This window comes from Fringilla coelebs (assembly GCF_963513975.1).
Source record: "Fringilla coelebs genome assembly, chromosome: Z".
NCBI lineage: Eukaryota > Metazoa > Chordata > Aves > Passeriformes > Fringillidae > Fringilla > Fringilla coelebs.
Window position 1 is genome coordinate 36997177 of NC_140031.1, and position 19867 is coordinate 37017043.

The following is a 19867-nucleotide window of genomic DNA, read 5'->3' on the forward strand; positions in this document are numbered from 1 at the left end:
CTCACCTCCCCCTCCTCTGTTTACCAAATAAATTCTTTTGTAGTTTCAAATTGAGGGTAATTAAATGAGGAAATTGCAATATTTCCAAAACTCAAATAAAGATTATGATGGACTCACTGCCAGTAAACCTCACTGGTGATTTACAGATAGCTGAAAAATCAACTTACTCAGTTTCAGCATTTGTAAATAATGTTGACTAATGAACTCTTTGTAATAATTTTCACTGGGAGTTGAATAAAACCAAATTGTTGTTGTTGTTATTGTTGTAATTGTTGTTATCTAAAATCCTTTAAAACAGAAACATGTTGGAACAGGAGAGGTAATATTCACGTGGTTCTCCTTAAAGACAACAAATGCAGGTGAAGATAGTAGGAAGACACATGAGAAGATATGCTTTTTTATTAAAATATTCTTACATCATATGCTTACCATTTTAATAAATGAATTCTTTTGTTCCCCTGGAAAACTACAAATCCTGCAGCTGTGAATCCTAAAAATGTAGTTGTCCCGAAAGAGTCCTTGAAAGAGAAAAAGGAACATAATAACATAACTTTCCCCTCATCCAATGAGGTATGTTTCTTGATGATTTTTTACTGATAGCATAAATTGCTACTCCATTCTAGATAACCTTTATTTTGTTTTCCTCTTCAAAATAAATTTTGCCTTCAAAATATATACTTCTAAAGGAAAGGACAGCCCTTGCAATAAAGACCTCATTTATTTCTAGGCATTTGAGTAACAATATCTTATGCTTTGTTTCCATCTCCTTGTAGCTGATGACACCAGGGACTCCTTAGGTAGACATACCAAATTTATTGAAAATGTACTTCTGTGTATGTCCCATTCTTAAAAGGAAGACTAACTACAAACCAGTGATTCATATGTGCTTCAACACTGATATTTTTTAAGATTTCACAATACATTGTTCACAATACATTGTATTGTTTCACAATACATTGCAAGGTCTTGTGTTGGAAATACTATTGACAGACAGCATTTACTAATATAAGCTTCTGGTTTGTACTCATGGACTCTTCAGTACAACCCAGAAGAAATAGCAGTTGCCTTTCAAATGGAAAAGAAAATTTTTAAAATATAGCTCTACTATAAAAGTTCCAGCTTATCATTTTTGATTAATGATTGAGATGAACTTTGTATTAAGTTATGGATTTTCTGTCCATCCCAAGTTCCATACCCTCATCTTGATAAAGATAATTAACTTAATTATGCCTTATGTCTTAACAACAAAGTAAAGGGGAACAGAAGCAGGGATGGTTCTGGAGCATGTCATAAGGAGCCTGCCAAGAACCTTGCTCTGAGGTTTGCTTCCAGAAGACAGACAAATTTTTTTCAGGCATGGGTGATGAACCTCTGATTGGCCCCCACACTACAAGCCCTGCCACACAGGTAAAGAAGTTATTCTGAGCCAGTTATGCCTCAGTTTCTGGGATGCCTTTTTTAAAATCTGCAGTATGGTTTCAAAGTAAATATTTCTACATCACTGACTTCACTAAGCTCTGAGCCAGACCCTGTCTTTCACACAGGAGCACCATTCCTAACAAAGTATATACATAATCTTATGCAGTTTGTGTTAGAGCTGGCTGCTTAAGGATGATCACTACCAGAGCAGCTAACTAAACAGCAGAAGAGATAATACATGAGCCAAAGCAAAAGCAGCAGTTAAAACACAAAGCAAGTTACTCTAAAAATAAACACCACAGATGATACAAATACAACCAAGTAATTAAAAATGCATGTGTACAAGATAATCAGAACTGGTAATCAAGATCACCTTCTTACAGAAGACCACAAAATAATGAAGCAGGAAGTGGGAATGGGAAGTGGGTTTTCCTCCTTGTACACTTGGCTTGCTGTTCTTCCTAAGATTTGTATATTTTGATGGTGTTTGAAAAACTGATCTGCCATGGATTTTCTTGCATGTTTTGCATTTTCTTGTCAAAATGATGGTGAATTTTGAAAATCTTGGCAAACAAAAAATATTTCATACCTGGAGTAATTAAAAGAAACCTTTGCACTAAATGCAAAGAGATTACAGACTATTATCAGAGCTTATGCCATTAGAATCTACTAAATTCTCCTGTGATGTTCTTCTGCTTCCTCTGAAGAGATCCATTTTTTGACTGATGCAGAAATGTTAGCCAGTCAGCGTTCTTCCAAGGCTTAAGCATAATATGTAGTTCCAGGGCAGCTTTTTTAGAAATTGCTCACTATTTGCACCTTGATAAAAACCAGAACTAAATCAATTCCATTAATAGGTTTTAACTAAATATTAGTAAAAAGAACATTTTCTTATAAGTTAGTAAAAGGAACTGTTACCTTGCAAGGATGGGGATCAACACCATAAGTTTCCAAAGAATTTGCTTTAAGAAGCAAGTTAAATTCAGCAACAGCTGGACTCTGACCTCTGAAATTACAAAAGAAAACAGAGTTTGACAGCAAAAAGAAATGGGAGAAAAAGACTTATTGACGGGAGAATTTAAATGCCTAAAGACAGAGGAAAGGAAAGTTTTTACTGGCATTCAAACTATTTCAACCATGTTTTGTTTGTAATAAAAAGATAGAAAACTTTTCATATCATTTCTTCTGCTAAATTGTACAGGGCCTGATGTTTTCTGGTAAATTCTGAGGATTTTTAATAAATCCTGAGATAATAACAACAGAATTATCTTCTATTTTGAAAGTATTTCTTGTCTTTTGATATACCCTTATGTCAGCCTTATTACAAAATAAACCTCAGCATCTTTTTTCCACAAACTCTTGCTCCCCATTTCATTTAAAAGGATTGTGCAGATTAACAAACATTCCTTCCAGTGCAGGGTATAAACACAGCAATCATATTACACTGCCTACTCAGATGAATGTCTAATTATAGCAATGCCTGCTACCAACATGATAGCTCAGAATATGTCAGCATTTCCATTTACACACCCCTACTTTTAGGGTGTCTATAATCAACAGCGAATATGCACTAAAGCCCGAAACGTGACATGAAGACTTGGGGTCTAGAGTAAGTTTTATCTGATATTTGGTAAGGTCTAACACAGATTTACAATGCCCATCTGGAAGTGGGCGGTTTCAAGTATTATTTCATTTCTATATCTGTATGACTGGAGTACATGATTTTGAAAGATCATACAGTTTTATGATAATGAGCAATGCCTAGGGCCTTTAGAAAGCCAGATTTCATAAGTACTTTCCATGCAAATAATAAAAAAAAAAGTAAAAAAGAAAAAAGAGCCATAAACAAATTTTCAAGGAGCATAGGGATATTCATACCTTATTCTGCCCCTGAATGTTTTTGTGAATCTAGACTCACACTGTAAATTATACATAGAAATTGACATTCATACTTCACTGTATATCGCTGTAGCATAATTTCCCTGAAAGCATGTTACTCCCCATCGGGTAGAAAACAAGAAGTATTGACATATGATATCCAGCATCTGACCCAAAGTTTGACAATTAAAACAACATCTAGCACGCTTGTGGACATATCCTATTTTGAACATAACAGGATGATGACCTGTGGCAATGTGTCAATAACCATTCATGTTACAAAGTTTTAAAATTGCTCATTTTTACTTCACTGTTTATAATTTCCTAGTCAACCTCATTCTATTTTTTGGGCTTCTTCAGTATTTATTTGACACTACACAACCTTCATTTTATTTCAGACCACATTTTTGTGGATCTTTTACTTCTAAATTAAAAAATAGATATTAGAGAAGAAGTGGCCTTCTTTGTCTTTCCTGTTTCAGTCTCTTTCTCACCACTTGCCAGTGGAGAAGAGCATATATTAAGTGGAACCAAAAATTACAAATGTGTATTTACACAGCTAATAGTTAAGGGGAAAGCAGCACGAAAGCAGCAATCAAAACAAAAATGTTTATTTTTCCACTGAGTATTTTGGTAGCTCTACTAAGCTTTTTGCTCATTTTAAATACTACTAAATCACAACTTTTTATATGTCATCACAACTGTAATACCAAAATTACCTCTAAAAAGACAACAATTTTATTTCATGTACCAGTTAACTGCATTTGACAGAAGTAATTAACTAGTTTGACCTAAATTTCTTTGAATAGTTATGCTGCATAGTGAAAAGTCAAACAAATAGTTTGTCTGCTTATTAGATATCAGGCCTTACAAAAACTAAGGATTACAAAACACATTCTTTAATCCACCTCCATTTGCTGGCACAAAGGATAGTCCATCTTCTGGTTTCAGTGCATCAAAAAGTGACAAGTAGTTTGCAACAATGCAGTTTGGTGAGTTGGTATACTGAATGGGGAAAAGCCCCTCAACTTGCTATTACTATTAAAGAGACATTAAAGAAAGTAAGATCAGTCTCCCCTCCCATACAGCTCCCATGCAGCCTCTGCAGCTATGATGATTTTGTGTACAGCAAGTGAAACAAGCTGTGATATTTGGGGGAAATAAAAGCAGGAGACATGGGCAAATTTGATCTTATCCGATTACAGACTAATCAAATGGCTACAGTGCAAAGCCTTAAAAGAACATCACAAAGCACAAGAGTCAAGGACAATATCAAATGAAAAATCCTCATTCATCTCTTATCAAAGGATTAACATTTAAGCCTTGATAATATGCTTTTCATGTGTAACTTAATAATGAAATTTTTCTTATTAAATAAAAATATAACTGTAACAAATCCTATTGGCAAAGTCAACTTTTTTTTAATCAATCACTGTTCTAACATTAGATATGCCTTTGATTTGCTTTGTTAAAAAACCCTTAAGCTTTCTATATGCAACAAACAGCCTTACACAAGAATTTATAGTGCACTCACTTATGCAAGTATTTTACAGTGGAAAACAGGGAATATTCAGGCAATACATATTTGCTTCTTTGAAACTCAGTACTCTCAGGAAATTCAGGTCTCAGTGCATTTATTACTCTTGACCTTATTTTTCAGTATTAATTCAGCATTAAGGGAAAGATATATTCTCCTTCTATATGTTGCAGGCACTACAGCATCCATCTGTCACATGGCAAAGATACTGAACAGGACCAAAAAAAGAAACTACTACTCAGAAAAGTTACTGCATACCATACAAATGATAAAAAGTGGATTATTGGTGAACTTAGAGGTCCACAACCATTAGCTATGAATTAATTATTCAACCTCTAGGAATCAATCAATCCAAAAGTTCCTAAAAAAATTTAATGAAGCAAATACTTCAACAGAACACTGAGAAGTATGCAACACACTCTGTTTTAAGCTCTTTTTATCACCCAAAGGGCAAGGAAGCTCAACAGGGAATACCTTCCAGGGTGTGTCACAGTGATGGTCTATTGCTTCACTCACTGCCAATACCAATTAATTCCGGAAGTTTCTCCCCTTCATACTTTTCCTTTGAAGTATGTATCTGTTATGTACTAATGTCATAAATCTTAGTGCAAGTTAAGGATGAAATACCATAGGATTGAGCATTAACTCCCTTTGACAAAGAAGACCATATAGCAAAAACAGCAAAGAAAAAGTATTTTCAATGCTATTTTCATCCTCTTGCATCCTGAGTGCTATTAGTGAGGCAGCTTGATTTGTCTTCTGTGATTTTCTCACTGATTTATGAAGTGCTGTGAGATACTGGTGTTAACAAACTAGAAATAGTAACAATTTCAGTCCACCCTTTTGCCTTATCTCTATCTAAGTCAAGAAAACATAGTTGCTGCAGAATACAATAGCAATACCTTCCTAGAGTATGTCCTATCTATGTTTAACTTCTGGACATTTGCATTTTGTCAGGTGTATTAATGTCTTTTAATAAAACAGCACATAAACATGTACATAATGGTCTGGCCTCTGGAGACATTACATATTCACTTCCCTGCAAACCAGGGACACCAGCCATAATGCTTTAAACTACACAGGCTCAATCTCCATCAGCCACTCTTTGCCCTGCCCTGCAATCTTGGATATATTTCACTGTGATCTCAGGAGAGACAACAGTAACAACTTCAAGAAGGATGTCCTCCTATTAAATATTCTTGCTGTTATATCCCAGAGCTTGTAGAGGACATCTCCCAGTAGAACTGAGTTACCTGGGGTTCCTTTTAACCTAAAATAATGCTAGAACTCTGCCAAAGAATCAGCACACTTAGCTGCACTGTAAACTGAACACAGAATTTCTTACCACATGAACAAGTTTTTGCTGTTGCATCTTTAAATCTTTTTTCATGTAGCTGAGACTCCAATTGTTACAAAATTAGAATGCTAATAGTCTTGATCAACTTTTACTTTAAGCTCAGAATATTTTGGCAGATAGTGGAGATGTTTTTAAATAAAGTCTTTTTGCTACTATTTTTTGTCACAATAATGGTGCTATGTAGCATTGAAATAAACCTGCTATGATTGCTAATATTTTAGTTGTAGTGGAAAAAATAGCACAGTAGTGGTGATAATCTCAAAGAAAAGCACTAAATGACAACACTGGTAAATGAAATTGCATTGTAGGCTGTAGTTCAGTTTATCAGAATAATAAAGACATCCTCAGCACATTGCCCAAGCAGCAGTGCAGCTCCCCAGGAACTGCCCAATCTGGCACTGGCAGTGGAAAGCCTTTAAATGTGTCTGTATATGGAAAGAAACACTATCATCTAGGAAGTAAATTAATTGCTGAAGATTGCTGAAATATACTAGACTTAGAAAGCTGCAGAAGATTAAATATCAATTTTAACTTTTACTGCAAAGTTGTTTTTCTCCCAGATAGAAACCAAGACCAAAATAACCACTTTAAAACAATAACCAAATTCTTTTACCAAGTCCATTAAATGCATGCATGCTGTGATGGTATGTGCCACTTACATAACTCCTTCTACCAGAATGCTTCAAATTACTTGTGTGCCATCAGAGATCAGACTGAGATGATGTCTCTGAAGTCTGTGTTCAGACATTTGTATTTCAGCTTTACTTCATAAATTGATGCAGTGACACAAACAGCTTTAAGTGCATTCAAAGACAGAACACGTTTGCAGAACAGATGCAGTTTTAATTTATCTAATATTAATTTTAAATGTATTCCCACGATACAGAGAAATCTGCTAAGCTTTCTAGTTTTATTATCAGAGTAGATTAATATTTCTGGTTCAGACGCATCTAGCCCATAAAGCCTTCTCCAAACAGAGGAGAGGTGAGGAGGGAGGAGGGTGGCAGAGGAAATAGTTCCTTCCAGCTGATGAAGAAATCAGTACATTTTAAAATTTCACACGGACATCTGAAGATATCAGTGTGTTGAGTATGCAGAAGCTGAATCCAAACCTCACCATTAGACAGGCAACAGTATCACGATAAAAACAATGACATTTGCAGATCATGATTATGACCACTCTTCCCAGGGAATAAAGTAAAAAAATGCAGTGCCTGCGCGAGTGCACATACACACAAGAAAAATCTCTGCTAAAGCTAAAAATTTATCAGCGTGGCCATAAATTTTACAGCATTTTCATCTCGAGCAGATTATCCTTTCTACTGAATACTTCCTGGAATTACATAAAAAGAAAAATCCCATGTATGGATATATTTTTTCAATTTTCAGAAAGAAAATTCTTTTGTCTGTGAAGTTCATTTCTCTAGATTACTGCTACACCTGCCTCTTCTATTAAATTCCCACTCAGGAAAAGCTGTGCCCCACCATAAAGCTTCTGGAAATATTCTCTGTACCATGCAAACGTTAATCGAACAAAACAGCATCTCGCTCTTACTATTTTCTAGTTAGTGAAACCAGAATTACAAGAACAGTTCCATGCTTTGAATTGGTTTTAAGCACACTTTGGTCAGAAGAAATATGGCTTGGAAGAAAAAAGCTTTGAGGAAACCGGCACACATGGAATGCTTCAGGGAAAGGACTAGGTGACTACATTCCAGCCATCTCTCTGATTCATCCAGGTTACAACTGATATGAATTCTGGAGTGAAAACACTGGGGAAATGTAGCAGAATAGAAACAAATTATTCACCTATTACACCACACACAATGATCTTTTGATACTTAGGGAATTAGTTCTTTTTCAAGCAGTGACAGTGGCCAAGATACAGCCTGATAGATAAATCTAAATTATTTCACTGGGAAAGTTAGGCAGCATGCGATACCAAAGCTGAAATGAAGAAAGCCCGGGATTCAGTCCTCCAAAGCCCTCAGTATATTTTGTATTATCAGGAACTCAAAATACTTTGGGCCCTGAGGCCTGGAAGGCACTTATCCCTGCAGCAGCCCAAGCCCTGCTCTGTTCCAGACATCCCCTTCAGCTCCACATAAACCTCAACAGATCCTTGATCCCCAGAAAAGTGGCTTCTGTCTCCTGTAACATGACTTGCAAGTTTTGGAGCATACTGTCTATCCTTTCAATTGAATTCCCTTAGTGCATACGAGGCTGTTAGGTACCAAAGTGATTAAGGTACTACTAGAAGATAAATTTAAGGTGTTCATGACTGGCTACCAGCGCTACGCATAAAACAATATAATATGAACTTTTAACTGTGAGAAGCACTTAAATGAAACAAATCCACCTAATTCTGGACCAGCTAAATCAAAATTTTGTTTTAGTGCATTTTAATGTATTCAATATATGCTGAATTTCAATATTTACAACATGCAAGAAGTTGTTTAATCCTGAATGAAATTTTATTAACACCCACAAAGAAAAGCATTTTCTAGCCACCATTGCCAAGTCTTTTAGGACAGCCTCCCAGACTGTACTCAGACAGTAACATTTACAGTTATGCTTGCCAGTGGCTCCACTGACAGCTGCACAAGAGCTGGAGAGCCACATTGGTGGAGACTGGGATATCCTGTGCTCCTGCTGGCACCAGTGTAAAAGCCACAAGGGAGCTGATGGGATGGCTGAGGGAACACAGTAAGAGTCAAAGGAGCACAGTAAATTGCTTAAATCCTCACTGAGTAGTTACAATGTAGATGATGCAGCAAAGGATAAAAATGTTATATGCTTTTCAAAACAAATTTAAAAAACACTTCTCTTTTAGCACGGATCAAAGAGAAGCAATAATTTGCTACTCTGGTTTTCAAGAAAATACTCCCTTTATCTTAACATTTTTGAGATAGTTATTATCAGAAAATGGCAGTGATTTCACACCCTCAGAGAAAAATTTTCTTCTCCTAAAAGACAGTCTTTCACATATGATTCCTACAAATTATTTGATACACAAAGTAGAGATAAAAGCCTATTCAGTAACACTCAGATATCTCAAACCTGCATCCACACTGACCATCCAAGGGAATAAAAAAACCTTATATTTACCTACATGAGTTCAGCATTGAAAACAGGCATTTGAACAGGTCACGTAACTTTGAAAAAGTAAATATTTGTGGGGGGCTTTCAGTAAATTCAAGGCTTTTTGCATAACATTTCCATAAATATATGGTGCAATATTTCATATCAGAACTAAAAATGGAATAATAGTTTTCAGATGGCATATAAAAATCAGAAGAAAAACCCTACCAAAACATTAGTCTTATAAACATAAGTTCCCTTGTTAGGGATGTATATCAATATTTCCCTTAAAAATCTCTGTATTTTCTGGTGCCTAGACTGTGGGAGCTCTGGATGTAAGGTATCTTTCCAAAACTAGGGAAGTTTATCAGAGTAAAAAACTCTGTTAAAGGACTTAAGACGTGATATCAAATTCATTAGAAGCTATTTTTTAATTCTGTGTTTTATCATGTTCTGTAGCTCCCCCTCCCTTAATGAGGGAAGAATAATTAATTAAGATTCACAAGACAACCAGAACTCAACAAACCTGCCATGAATTTCTGTCTGTCACATTTATATTTTTGCAACTGAGTGCAACAGAAAGTCACACAATGGATTATATTTTGTTAAATCCAGTGATGACCTCATAGCCAAAGCCAATAAGAAATAATGATACCCTGTCACACATCTGCTTTAAGTAATTAATAAAGGCTTCTAAATAACACTGAATGAGTCACTGGATGCTGTCACAGTACCCTACTGTTGCTTCTGAGATACTCCCCTCTTGATCTTCATGCTCCTTTCTAAAGCTAAATTCTTCCATCTTTCTGTAGGACAGAAGAGAAGTTGGGTCCAATGAACATGTCTTAAGGAGGTTTACACAGGATTCAGAGAAGAACTGGCCTCTTCCAAGGCTTTGGTGATATGGAGCCTACTGCTGGAGAGAGATGTCATCATCTTTGCTTGGTTTACACAGGTGAAATAAAACAAAGAATCTGGCTTACAGAGCTGAACCTGAGAGGTTACAATTCTGAAGGCAGATGAATGGCAGCTGGATTAAAAAGGCTCTCAGTCTCCTCCGTTCTTCTCACATGTTAGCTGCCAGCTAACATGTCACTCAAGTGTCTTGTAAGAAAAGACCTGAGGGACCCATTGCAACTCTTAAAAGTACTCACTGAGCGGCCCAATATTAATTGTTATCAGAAAATTTGAGTTGCTGAAGAATGCATAGAAACACAGGTGCTAATGCCAGAGACAAGCCTCTTTTTTCCTATAATTTTTTACCAGCTAGTTATACCAAAATCTGATAATCTAGCACTGGAACCCTCCCTGTATGCTTCATAATATGTCAGATATGTTTTTTTAATTTGTACTGCTAGAATAGAGAACCATGGAATTAAATATCCATAAAAAGGTAAAACTTCCATGACTGGCAAATGTCTGATGTGAAAAAATGTTAGGGGATGATCAGTTTGGGGAAGACAAAGAGCTGCAGTGGGAAATTATCAAATAACAGCTCCCCAGATAGCTCTGAAACTGCTTTTATTCTCTGCTAATAGACAAATAGGTAAGGCACACAAGATGCTGACATAAGCAGAGAAAACAGGAAAGAAAGATGGCAGTTCTTGGGAGCTGCAAAGAGCTGCAAGCCACTGAGCCAAAAATTCATAACATACAAATTGGTAAAATATAGAATAGAAAACAAATTCAGGAACATATAATGAGAATATATGAGAACAATATATGGAATATATGAGAACACTTCTGCTATGAAACATAGTTATGCCTCAAACACCTCCTGGTTTGTTTTGGGGTTTTTTTTTTTGTTTTGGGATTTTTTTGGGGTTTTTTTTGTAGGAACTAGAAGATCCACAAGCAAAAAAAGGCAACCTGATACCATCTGATTTCCAAAAGTCAATAATGAATAGTGTCCCTTGACAAGACTACTGAAGAAATTCAGGGACATCCTCATGTGCTGAGCAACCAATGATGGAAGGAATTCAGGACCTGGAGAATCCCAGAGGGACCTGTGTGAAAGTTGATAACATTTACTGTCACAAGTTACACAGATTACACCCACAGGAAAGGGGATTTAAAAGATGAGCTAAAAATGTGTGTGGTTATTCGTAACAGGAGAACTAGATGACTGCATTCACAAAGGATGTGCAGAATTACACATTCATAAAAAGGCAAACCAACACAGAAAAATACATTTCTCCCAGTGTTACAAAATGTAAAACCACCAGTACGGGCCCACCAGCTTTCCGTCTCTTCTCCTAATTTAAGTAAAGCATGAACCTGTTCTTGAAAGACTGAATTTACCAGAATTTTCAATAGCCACTGGCTAAAATGATGAAATAGCTTGTTTTTCAATGTTGAATTTATCTGTAGACACTGCATGGAAAAAAAACTGGCAGTAAAATAAGGTATTCTTATTTTAAAACATTGTTTCTATGGGTCTGTGTACCGTACAGGCTGAACTGCTTTAAAAACTGTTAGATAAATACCATTTAAAACAAGACTTAACTGAAAGAAATACAAAGAATATAGGTTCCATAATAAAAAAAAAAAAGAGAAGACACATTTATACTGGCAAGCATATTGTCATGAGTGTTGAACTTTTATAGGCTTCTGTAAATAAAAAGTGTTTTAAGCTTTAACTCTCCTGAAAAGGAATTTTTCTCCTTTCTTTGCATATGTCGAAATATGAAAACAGAACACAGAGTCAGCTAGTGCAAAGGGCTTTGTAATCTTTCAATTAAAAATGCCCTTTTAGTTTATGTAATTAATAATTGGATTTCATTTGATTTTCTACACATCCTGTGCCTTTCCCTGTGTTCTGAGGACCATTCTTAACTAAGAAAGACGCTGAGGGCCTCATGAAGTCTCCCTCTAGACACTCTGCATGTCATTCACTAAAAACCCTGAAGAGGGTATAGTTGCACAGCTCACTGCTCTTTCTCCCATGAAACTCATTTAACTTAAAAACCAAACTATTGACTAATCTGTTTTCTCCTTTGCCTTTTGCTGCAGTACTAAAAGTTTAGGACAGAAAAAAGAGCATGCAGAGAGTCTTAGTCTTCCAAGGAAGTTACTTAAATACATGTCTGTGCAATTCACCACTATGTTAACCACCGACAGATAAAATAACCTAATTATAGTTTCAATCAGGTCAATATCTACCAAGAATGTTAGAATTGCACTACAGACAGAAATTTCTGAGCAAGAAACGTGTGCTACCTAAATGAAAGATGTTATTCCACTAATCAACTAGAGCAGCTCTGACCATGAGAGCTGTTCCCACTAACCAGACCTACATTTCAAGCAAATGAAATCTAAATTACCAGCAGTCATGCAGGAATCAGCTATGATTAATGAAGGTTAACAGGCAAAGAAAGCCCCCTAAGCTGAAACCGCATTTTCAAATACAGCCTATAAAACAGCATATTGGTAGAGCTTCTATTATAATTCATGTAACAAACCCTCCTAAGTTAACATACGCTACTTGGAAAGAGATAAAAGTATTTCTTAGCTGTCTCTTTATCAAACAGCATTATAAATTACCTGAATTCGTTTTTATGCATTTCAGCTATTTTCTTCTCAAGCTTTTGTGACTGCTTCGGGAAAATCCTGAAGTCACTGATGTAATTCTCTGGGTGTTCATCAGGATCATAATCACCAAGCTCAGCTGAACAGATCCAAAACACAAAACAAAACAGAAAAATTGAATTGCAACATTAATTAATAGGGAAATAAGTCAATAAATGCGCTGTAATTCAAGGTACTTCCACGCTCAGTAAGAATCCAGTATATCTCAAGAAATGGTTCTTTGAGGAATTTATAACTAACTGAAACAACAAAATCCTTATATCTGTCACTTTAATCAATGAGTTTCAAGAGAAGTTCAATGCTTTATTAACTACTGCATTAATTAGAAATACTGAACTATTTTCTGTGGCAGAAAATGCTCTGTAAAACAGAAGCTTTGGCAATGTTTCCCTTTGAGTATCTATTTTTCTGGTACCAGGCAGATCTAAAATAATGGGTTCCCGATTTGCCCCTTTTTCACATAAATTATCTACACTAGCATGGACAGGTCCTAATTCTGTTCTAGCAGAGAAACACAGGCCACAGTATTAATCAAGCTAATGGGCAGAACTTGATTTTACTTCTAAGAGATGTGTCACTCAGGTACACAAACCTGGCATTTGGTGTTCTAATTTTCTGAATGAGTCTCATTTAATAAGAGCTGGGCTCAGTTTTGGTTTGGATATACTGCTTTCTAATGCATTAAGAGCTTCATTCACCTTAAGGCAGAATAAAGGGAACTTTCACACATATGATTTCCCTAATCAGACATATAGATGATTATTCCTCTCTGAACAATTCAAGACATCTATCTGAATTTGGTCTTAAGGAAATGATGGAGAGAGAAAGGGGGAAAAAAAAAAAGTTGAGGAAAAATTACCTAAAATTTCTTTCCCCTTGAATTACATCTTCTATTTTTGTCAGAGATTCCAACATCACACAGATCTTCTTTAACATAAGAAAGGGCATCAAATGACACTTTTTCCTGCTTAATTCAAACAGAATAGGCTACATTTCCATTCAGGATTCAGAATGGAGTTTTTCTCTTTTGGTAAGTGGAACCTAACAATGGTGCCATGCTTCTTCACTAAAATGCTAAGATAATTTATTTGGTTTAATTTTTTAAGCTCCACTTCTTTGGCTAACTGGCTGAATTACTTACAACACTTCACAGTGCATATCAATAAGGGAAACAGTACAACAACAACAACAAGTTACTGCTAGCTGTAGTCACACAAGTTTTGCATTGCTTATTTGCTAGAACCAAAGTGAAGTATCTAAAGAAGCCTGCTGTTCATACTTACCTTGGACTATACAGGCACCCAAGTAGGCGGCATCAGAAAAGGAACAGAGCAAACGGCCATGGAAAATGTCCCTTTTTATTTGTAGGTATAAGAGGTATCTGAAACATTATTTAAAAATTTAGAAACAATGTGCTATCTTTTTGTAACAGATTTTACATATCAGTGTGAAACCAGCTATGCAACTATTTTGAATATTTCTCTTGTTATTTCAAAATAAATAAGAGGCAAAACACAACCGCGGGAAAAAGAGGCAAAACACAACCGCAAGAAAAAAATAGAGGTAAATAGATTTTTTTTTCAGTAACAGTGAAATAATAAGGGCAAAAATAACAAAACCCCACATAAAATGTCATAGAACACGTTTTACGTAAAATGTATCTATTACAATGGTCATTAATAATGTGAAATAAATTATGGTAATGTAAGCTAGTTTGAGCACCCCGGTTCTCATTATATACAAGTTTGTACAAGGAAATCTTTCTCTTACTGTAGGAAAAATAGCACACTGACCACAGTGGAGACTTTTTCCTCCTCTGGTTTTGAGATTGTTTTTGGTTTTGGTTTGGGTTTTTTGGTGTTTTGTTTTTGTTGGGTTTTTTTGTTTGGTTTGGTTTGGTTTGGGGTTTTTTGGTTTTTTTTTTTAATCTGTAAAGAATTCCAGGTGAAGTTTGAAGGCAGCAATAACTTCATGAGGCCTAAAGAGCCCCAGCACGGGGGACCTCTCCCATTCAACTTTCTCTAAAGAAATGGGGAGAAGAAAACAAAAGTTTCCTTCTAGCTGTCCTCTGCCTCCTACCACAGAGAGCTTCTACCACTCACAGCTTCTTTCCCAGCACCTAGCAGGTTACGGCCACACCATTCAGCCATTTCCCCCTCTGGGAAAATAATCTATTTAAACACTGCTTTAACTAGACAAAATCTACCATCTAGGGGGTTCTATCAAGACTCAATGGCTTCTGCAGGCCATCAGGACATTCCTTGACACTGCCAATCCTCTCCAACCTTGAGCAACATACAGCATAGCCAATAAAAATGTAGTTTATGAGTGACACCAATGTCAGACATAATTTGTGCAAGTTACCTTCTTCTGTTACTTGGTCATATAATGAGCTTCTGCATCAAGAGCAAGCCTGGAAATACTATCTGAAGGACAAAAGAAACTTTTCACTTTTCCTTTTTATTGAATACAATAAATGGGATATAGTTATCAACTGTAGGAAAGCTATCTTCTCTCATCATAAACACATCCCTTCATTGCATTGCAAGATCTACAGGATCTCTACACTTCAGGGCTTTTTTTTTTTTTTCAGCATCTTTTTTCCCCCCCCTGTAATCAATGTCCAGTAACAGCTCACAATGTTTGTTTGTATGTGTGTACTGCTATTCTACAGGTAGATCCCAGAGGAACTACTTTAACAGAGTGCACCAGAGGCCTCAGTGAGATAAAGTAAAAATTCTTAATTTGCAATGACAGTGTACCAGAAAACGTTCAGTATGTTGCTGTAAATACCGTATATAACGTGGGCAACTGAGCAGTCCCTACACAAAAAAATTTTGATAAGATTTTCCAGGGTGAAAAAATGGGATGCCATTCTCCAGAGTGACCATTAGCTGGTCACAAACTGCGTTCAGCTTTTAAGCAGTGCCAAAAACCCCACCCAAGGTTTGAGAGTATGGCTTGTTAGCCAAGCTGTGAGGTCAACAGATCAACATGTGTCATTTCTAAGCAAATAGTTTGTTACTGACCACAATCAAAGATCCTCAGTGTCATCTGCCAACAAAACCGAGCTGTGTGGGGGTCTGTTAACATAGCTGGAGGGAAGTGATGCCATCCAGAGGGACCTTAACAGGCTTGAGAAACAACCTGCTTCCACACACAACTGTGGAAATCTCAACAAGGCCAGCTGTAAGGTCCTGCTTGTGGGGCAGGGCAGTCCAAAGCACAATCACAGGCCAGATGGAGAATGAATTGAGAGCGCCCCAGAAAAGAAGGGGTTGGGGATGTTGGTGGATGAAAAGCTCAACATGACCCAAGAGTGTGCAATGACAGCCCAGAAAGCCAATCTTACGTTGGGCTGCATCAGAAGAGGTATGAGCAGCAGATCAAGGGAGGGGATTCTGTCCCTCTACTCTGCTCTGGTGAGACTTCCCCTCCCATCCAGCTCTGGGGTCTGCAACACAAGAAAGAGAAGGACTTGCTGGAACAAATCCAGAGAAGAGGCACCAAACTGATCAGAGGGCCAGAGCACCTGTCATGTGAAGACAGGCTGAGATCTCCAAAGCAAGAAGGGCAGCCGGGAACAGGACTGACTTTAGAGCTCTTTCAAATGAAAAAAGATAAATGTATTTTCAATTGAAAGGAATTTTTGCACATTTTACCAAAGGCTCACTAAACTTCAGACATTTCCTATAATACTGACGTAGTAATTTATGACCCGGGTCAGCAAAAACTCATGAAAAAAAAACCCTGACTCCTAAATTCACTAAGGTGTGTGTATGTACTTAAAACTGCATACACTTACAGAAATAACTTGCAAAATAACTGATTTTGCTTCTTCATGTGTCCTTCCACCATAGCTGTTTTTTCCAAGCCCTGGCATATCTTTATAACCTGATTTACTGCCCTAAGTATCCAAGCTTAATAAGAAGCTAGTAAACTTATGCTTGCATTCACAAATGTCTCTCATTGAAATAACCTCATTTCCATCTATCGTCTGTTTGCAGTACAGATGACTCAACTTCAGGTTGGCCAAACCTTTCCTGTAGTGCAGATTAAGGGTCAGCAATATCTATTCTTGTTTTTAAGCAGGCATCATGACCCCCAGAGACCATGTTGCTAGCTGCTTAACAGACAATTTATCTATTTTAAGGTGTTCAGTGAGGCAAGAAGGCTTTCCCACAGCCAAACCTTGTGATTTGGCCACATAGTGGTTTTTTCTTTGTTCAAGTCGCTTAATACAGTTTATTCCCATAGCAAATGTATCTCCCACTGTTGTAGCAATCTTTCCAGCTGACAGATATGGTCATTTCTAGAGATCCAGGAATTCTTCAAAAATTGCTATCTCAGCATGCTGTCTGACTTTGACTCACTACTCTTTTCCATGGTGCTGTGTGTGGTACAGAGTGGCAGAAGGCAAATGAACGTGTTTACAATATTCCTGGATTGGGTGTCCTTCTACCTAGAAGAATTTTTGGCTTCTTTATGCATATTATTCTGAATACCAACTTTGCATTTTGTCTTCCACAGCAGATATCATCAAGTACACTGCAGGAGCACAGGTTTCCTGCCAGAGCATATGAATCTCCACTAAACACTAACTACTATGTACTGGTATGCAATATCAAAAAAAAAAAGAGAACATCTTTTTTATGCTTTACGGAGCCATGAAGAGAAAAAGGCAAACACGAGCCAGCAGTGTGTCCAAGAAGGCCAATGGCATCTCAGCCTTTATCAAGAACAGTGTGTCCAAAGGGACTAGAGAGGTCATTTGCCCTCTGTACTCAGCACTGGTGAGATCACACCTATAGTCGCGTGTCAAGTTTTGGGATCCTCACTTCAAAAAGGACAATGAGGTGCTGGAGCAAGTCCAGAGAAGGACAAAAAGACTAGGAAAGGAACTGGAGCACAAATACTACAAGGAGCAGCTGAGGAAGCTGGGGTTGTTGAGCCTGGAGAAGAGGAGGCTCAGGGGAGACCTTATCGCTCTCCACAGCTGCAGGAGGAGGGTGCAGCCAGGTGGGGCTTGGTCTCTTCTCCCAGGCATCCAGAGTCAGGACAACAGTCCACAGTCTTAAGCTGCACCAGGGGAGCTTTAGGTTGGACATTAGGAAGAAGTTCTTCACAGAATGGATGATTAGGCTTTAGAATGGGCTGCCCAGAGAGGTGGTGGAATCACTGTCCCTGGAGGGGTTTAAGATAAGTCTGGATGTGGCACTCAGTGCCCATGGTGTACTGAACATGGTGGTTTTAAATCATAGGTTAGACTCAGTGATCTCAGATATCTTTTCCAATCTAATTGATTCTGTGACTATATTAGCTAATATATTGCTTACTTATTTGCTAATACTTAAGACAGATTTTGATATATTTTAAAATAAGAAAAAGTCATCACTGAAATCATTAACTCAGGGTGCAGAAGCAGCCAAAAACAAAGCCAAGATAATGTTGGGCATCACTGGGAATGATATTGTGAAAAAGACAGAGGGGCATTTTGCCAGTACTTAAAGTCTTGGAGAAATCACACCTTGAATTTTTTACCTAGCTCTGGTCCCTTCAGCCTGAGTAGGACATAGCTGAACATGATTAATAGAGAGGAACTAAAATGAATGAGAAGACAGAGCCTCCCTTATAGGGCAAGATGGTCATTAAGGGAGAATAACAGTGAGTCTTCTGAAATCATGAGGTAGTGGGAAAGGCAAATGAAGAACTACTATCCACTGAATCCTCCACACTAGAGCTAGGAGAAAATCAGTGAAATTGGGAAATTGCTTAAGGCAGAGGAAAGAAAGCACTTGCCATAGCAGATAGTAAACCAACTGCCTCAGAAGATTGTGAAGAAAAACAGTATTACCAAGTATAAAAAAAAGAATGATTACACAAATATGGGCAAAATATCCAGAAAATAATACTAAAATGAATTTGCCTTAATTGAAGAGTTCAAAGTCCCAATATAACAATTCCAAAACCCTTTAGTGATATTGGATAGGAAGGAGATCATCTATTAGATTTCTTGGTATTTTGAAACAGTAGGAGAGTTCTGCTCATGATAGCATGGCTTAAACCCATTTGTAAAACAGCTCTGCATCTGTAAAAGATACACATGACCATAAGCATGCCACACTCATGCCAGTACAGCAGTTGCCCTTTTTAACTTCTCTCATCAGTCATAAGCCAAATTTTAGTAGAGGAATTAGGAACTGGGGGCATATCTATCATGATTTCAAAGCATAATCTTCATCCAAACACAAGGAAAAGGAAAATTCTACTTCTCTTAAAATATCTAACATCAAAAGTAGTAGAAATCACCTTGTTATCATACTTGAGAAACTGCATGACTAGTTCTGTGTTAACAGGCAACTGTAGGAAGAATCACACTTCTTGTTCTACACCTCCTGAAGAAATATACTAATGCTAAGGATGCAAAACATAATGAAGGCATCCGTACTCCATATCTCCATTCTGAACCTATACCCCTGCTATACTGCCAAAATTGTGGATTCCTGGTAATAATGCCCAAACCTATTCCTTCAGACAGAAGTACTTCATTTTATGCCATGGGTTGGGGGGATAGGAAGGTGGCTTTAATAACAGCTTCCAGTCATCTCAAATCTCTGATTTCTATGGTCAGGATTATGACTGCCACTTGCAGCTACCAAGACATGGGTTTGTACCCCTGGCATCAGAGCTGGTATATGCCTGTATGGTCTTTCCTTGGGAAAAGGGTGGTAAATTACCATCCCAGTTAGTTTCTTGACAGCACAGGCTACTGGGGAAAAAAAATCTTTATTGTTAATTAATAATTAATTTCACTAATGAGTAAAGCAGACAATTGTTTTGGCTCCTGACTACATGAAAGTCCCACCACAGCACTGGAATAGTCTTTTCTGCAAAACACCATGACTGGACTGCACCTTCTCTGCCATTCTGCCTTCTCAGAGGAGCACAAGAAGAGCTCTGAACGTGTTCAAGGTCTCTTCTCCCTCAGGTACAATCTGTGCTAAAAA

The 19867-nt window shown here is 37.2% G+C and overlaps 1 protein-coding gene across 1 annotated transcript in view; it reads right to left on the reverse strand.

The window, feature by feature from the left end:
* The window catches only part of FRMD3 (FERM domain containing 3), a gene marked incomplete at both ends in the record, with an annotated part of 128055 nt that overhangs the window by 22211 nt on the left and 85977 nt on the right, over positions 1-19867 (reverse strand). Inside the window, 4 exons of the mRNA XM_084225316.1 lie at positions 430-518; positions 2338-2425; positions 12816-12939; positions 14144-14241. Of these exons, the coding sequence (XP_084081442.1) occupies positions 430-518; positions 2338-2425; positions 12816-12939; positions 14144-14241 (399 nt within the window). The remainder of the gene's footprint in view (positions 1-429; positions 519-2337; positions 2426-12815; positions 12940-14143; positions 14242-19867) is intronic.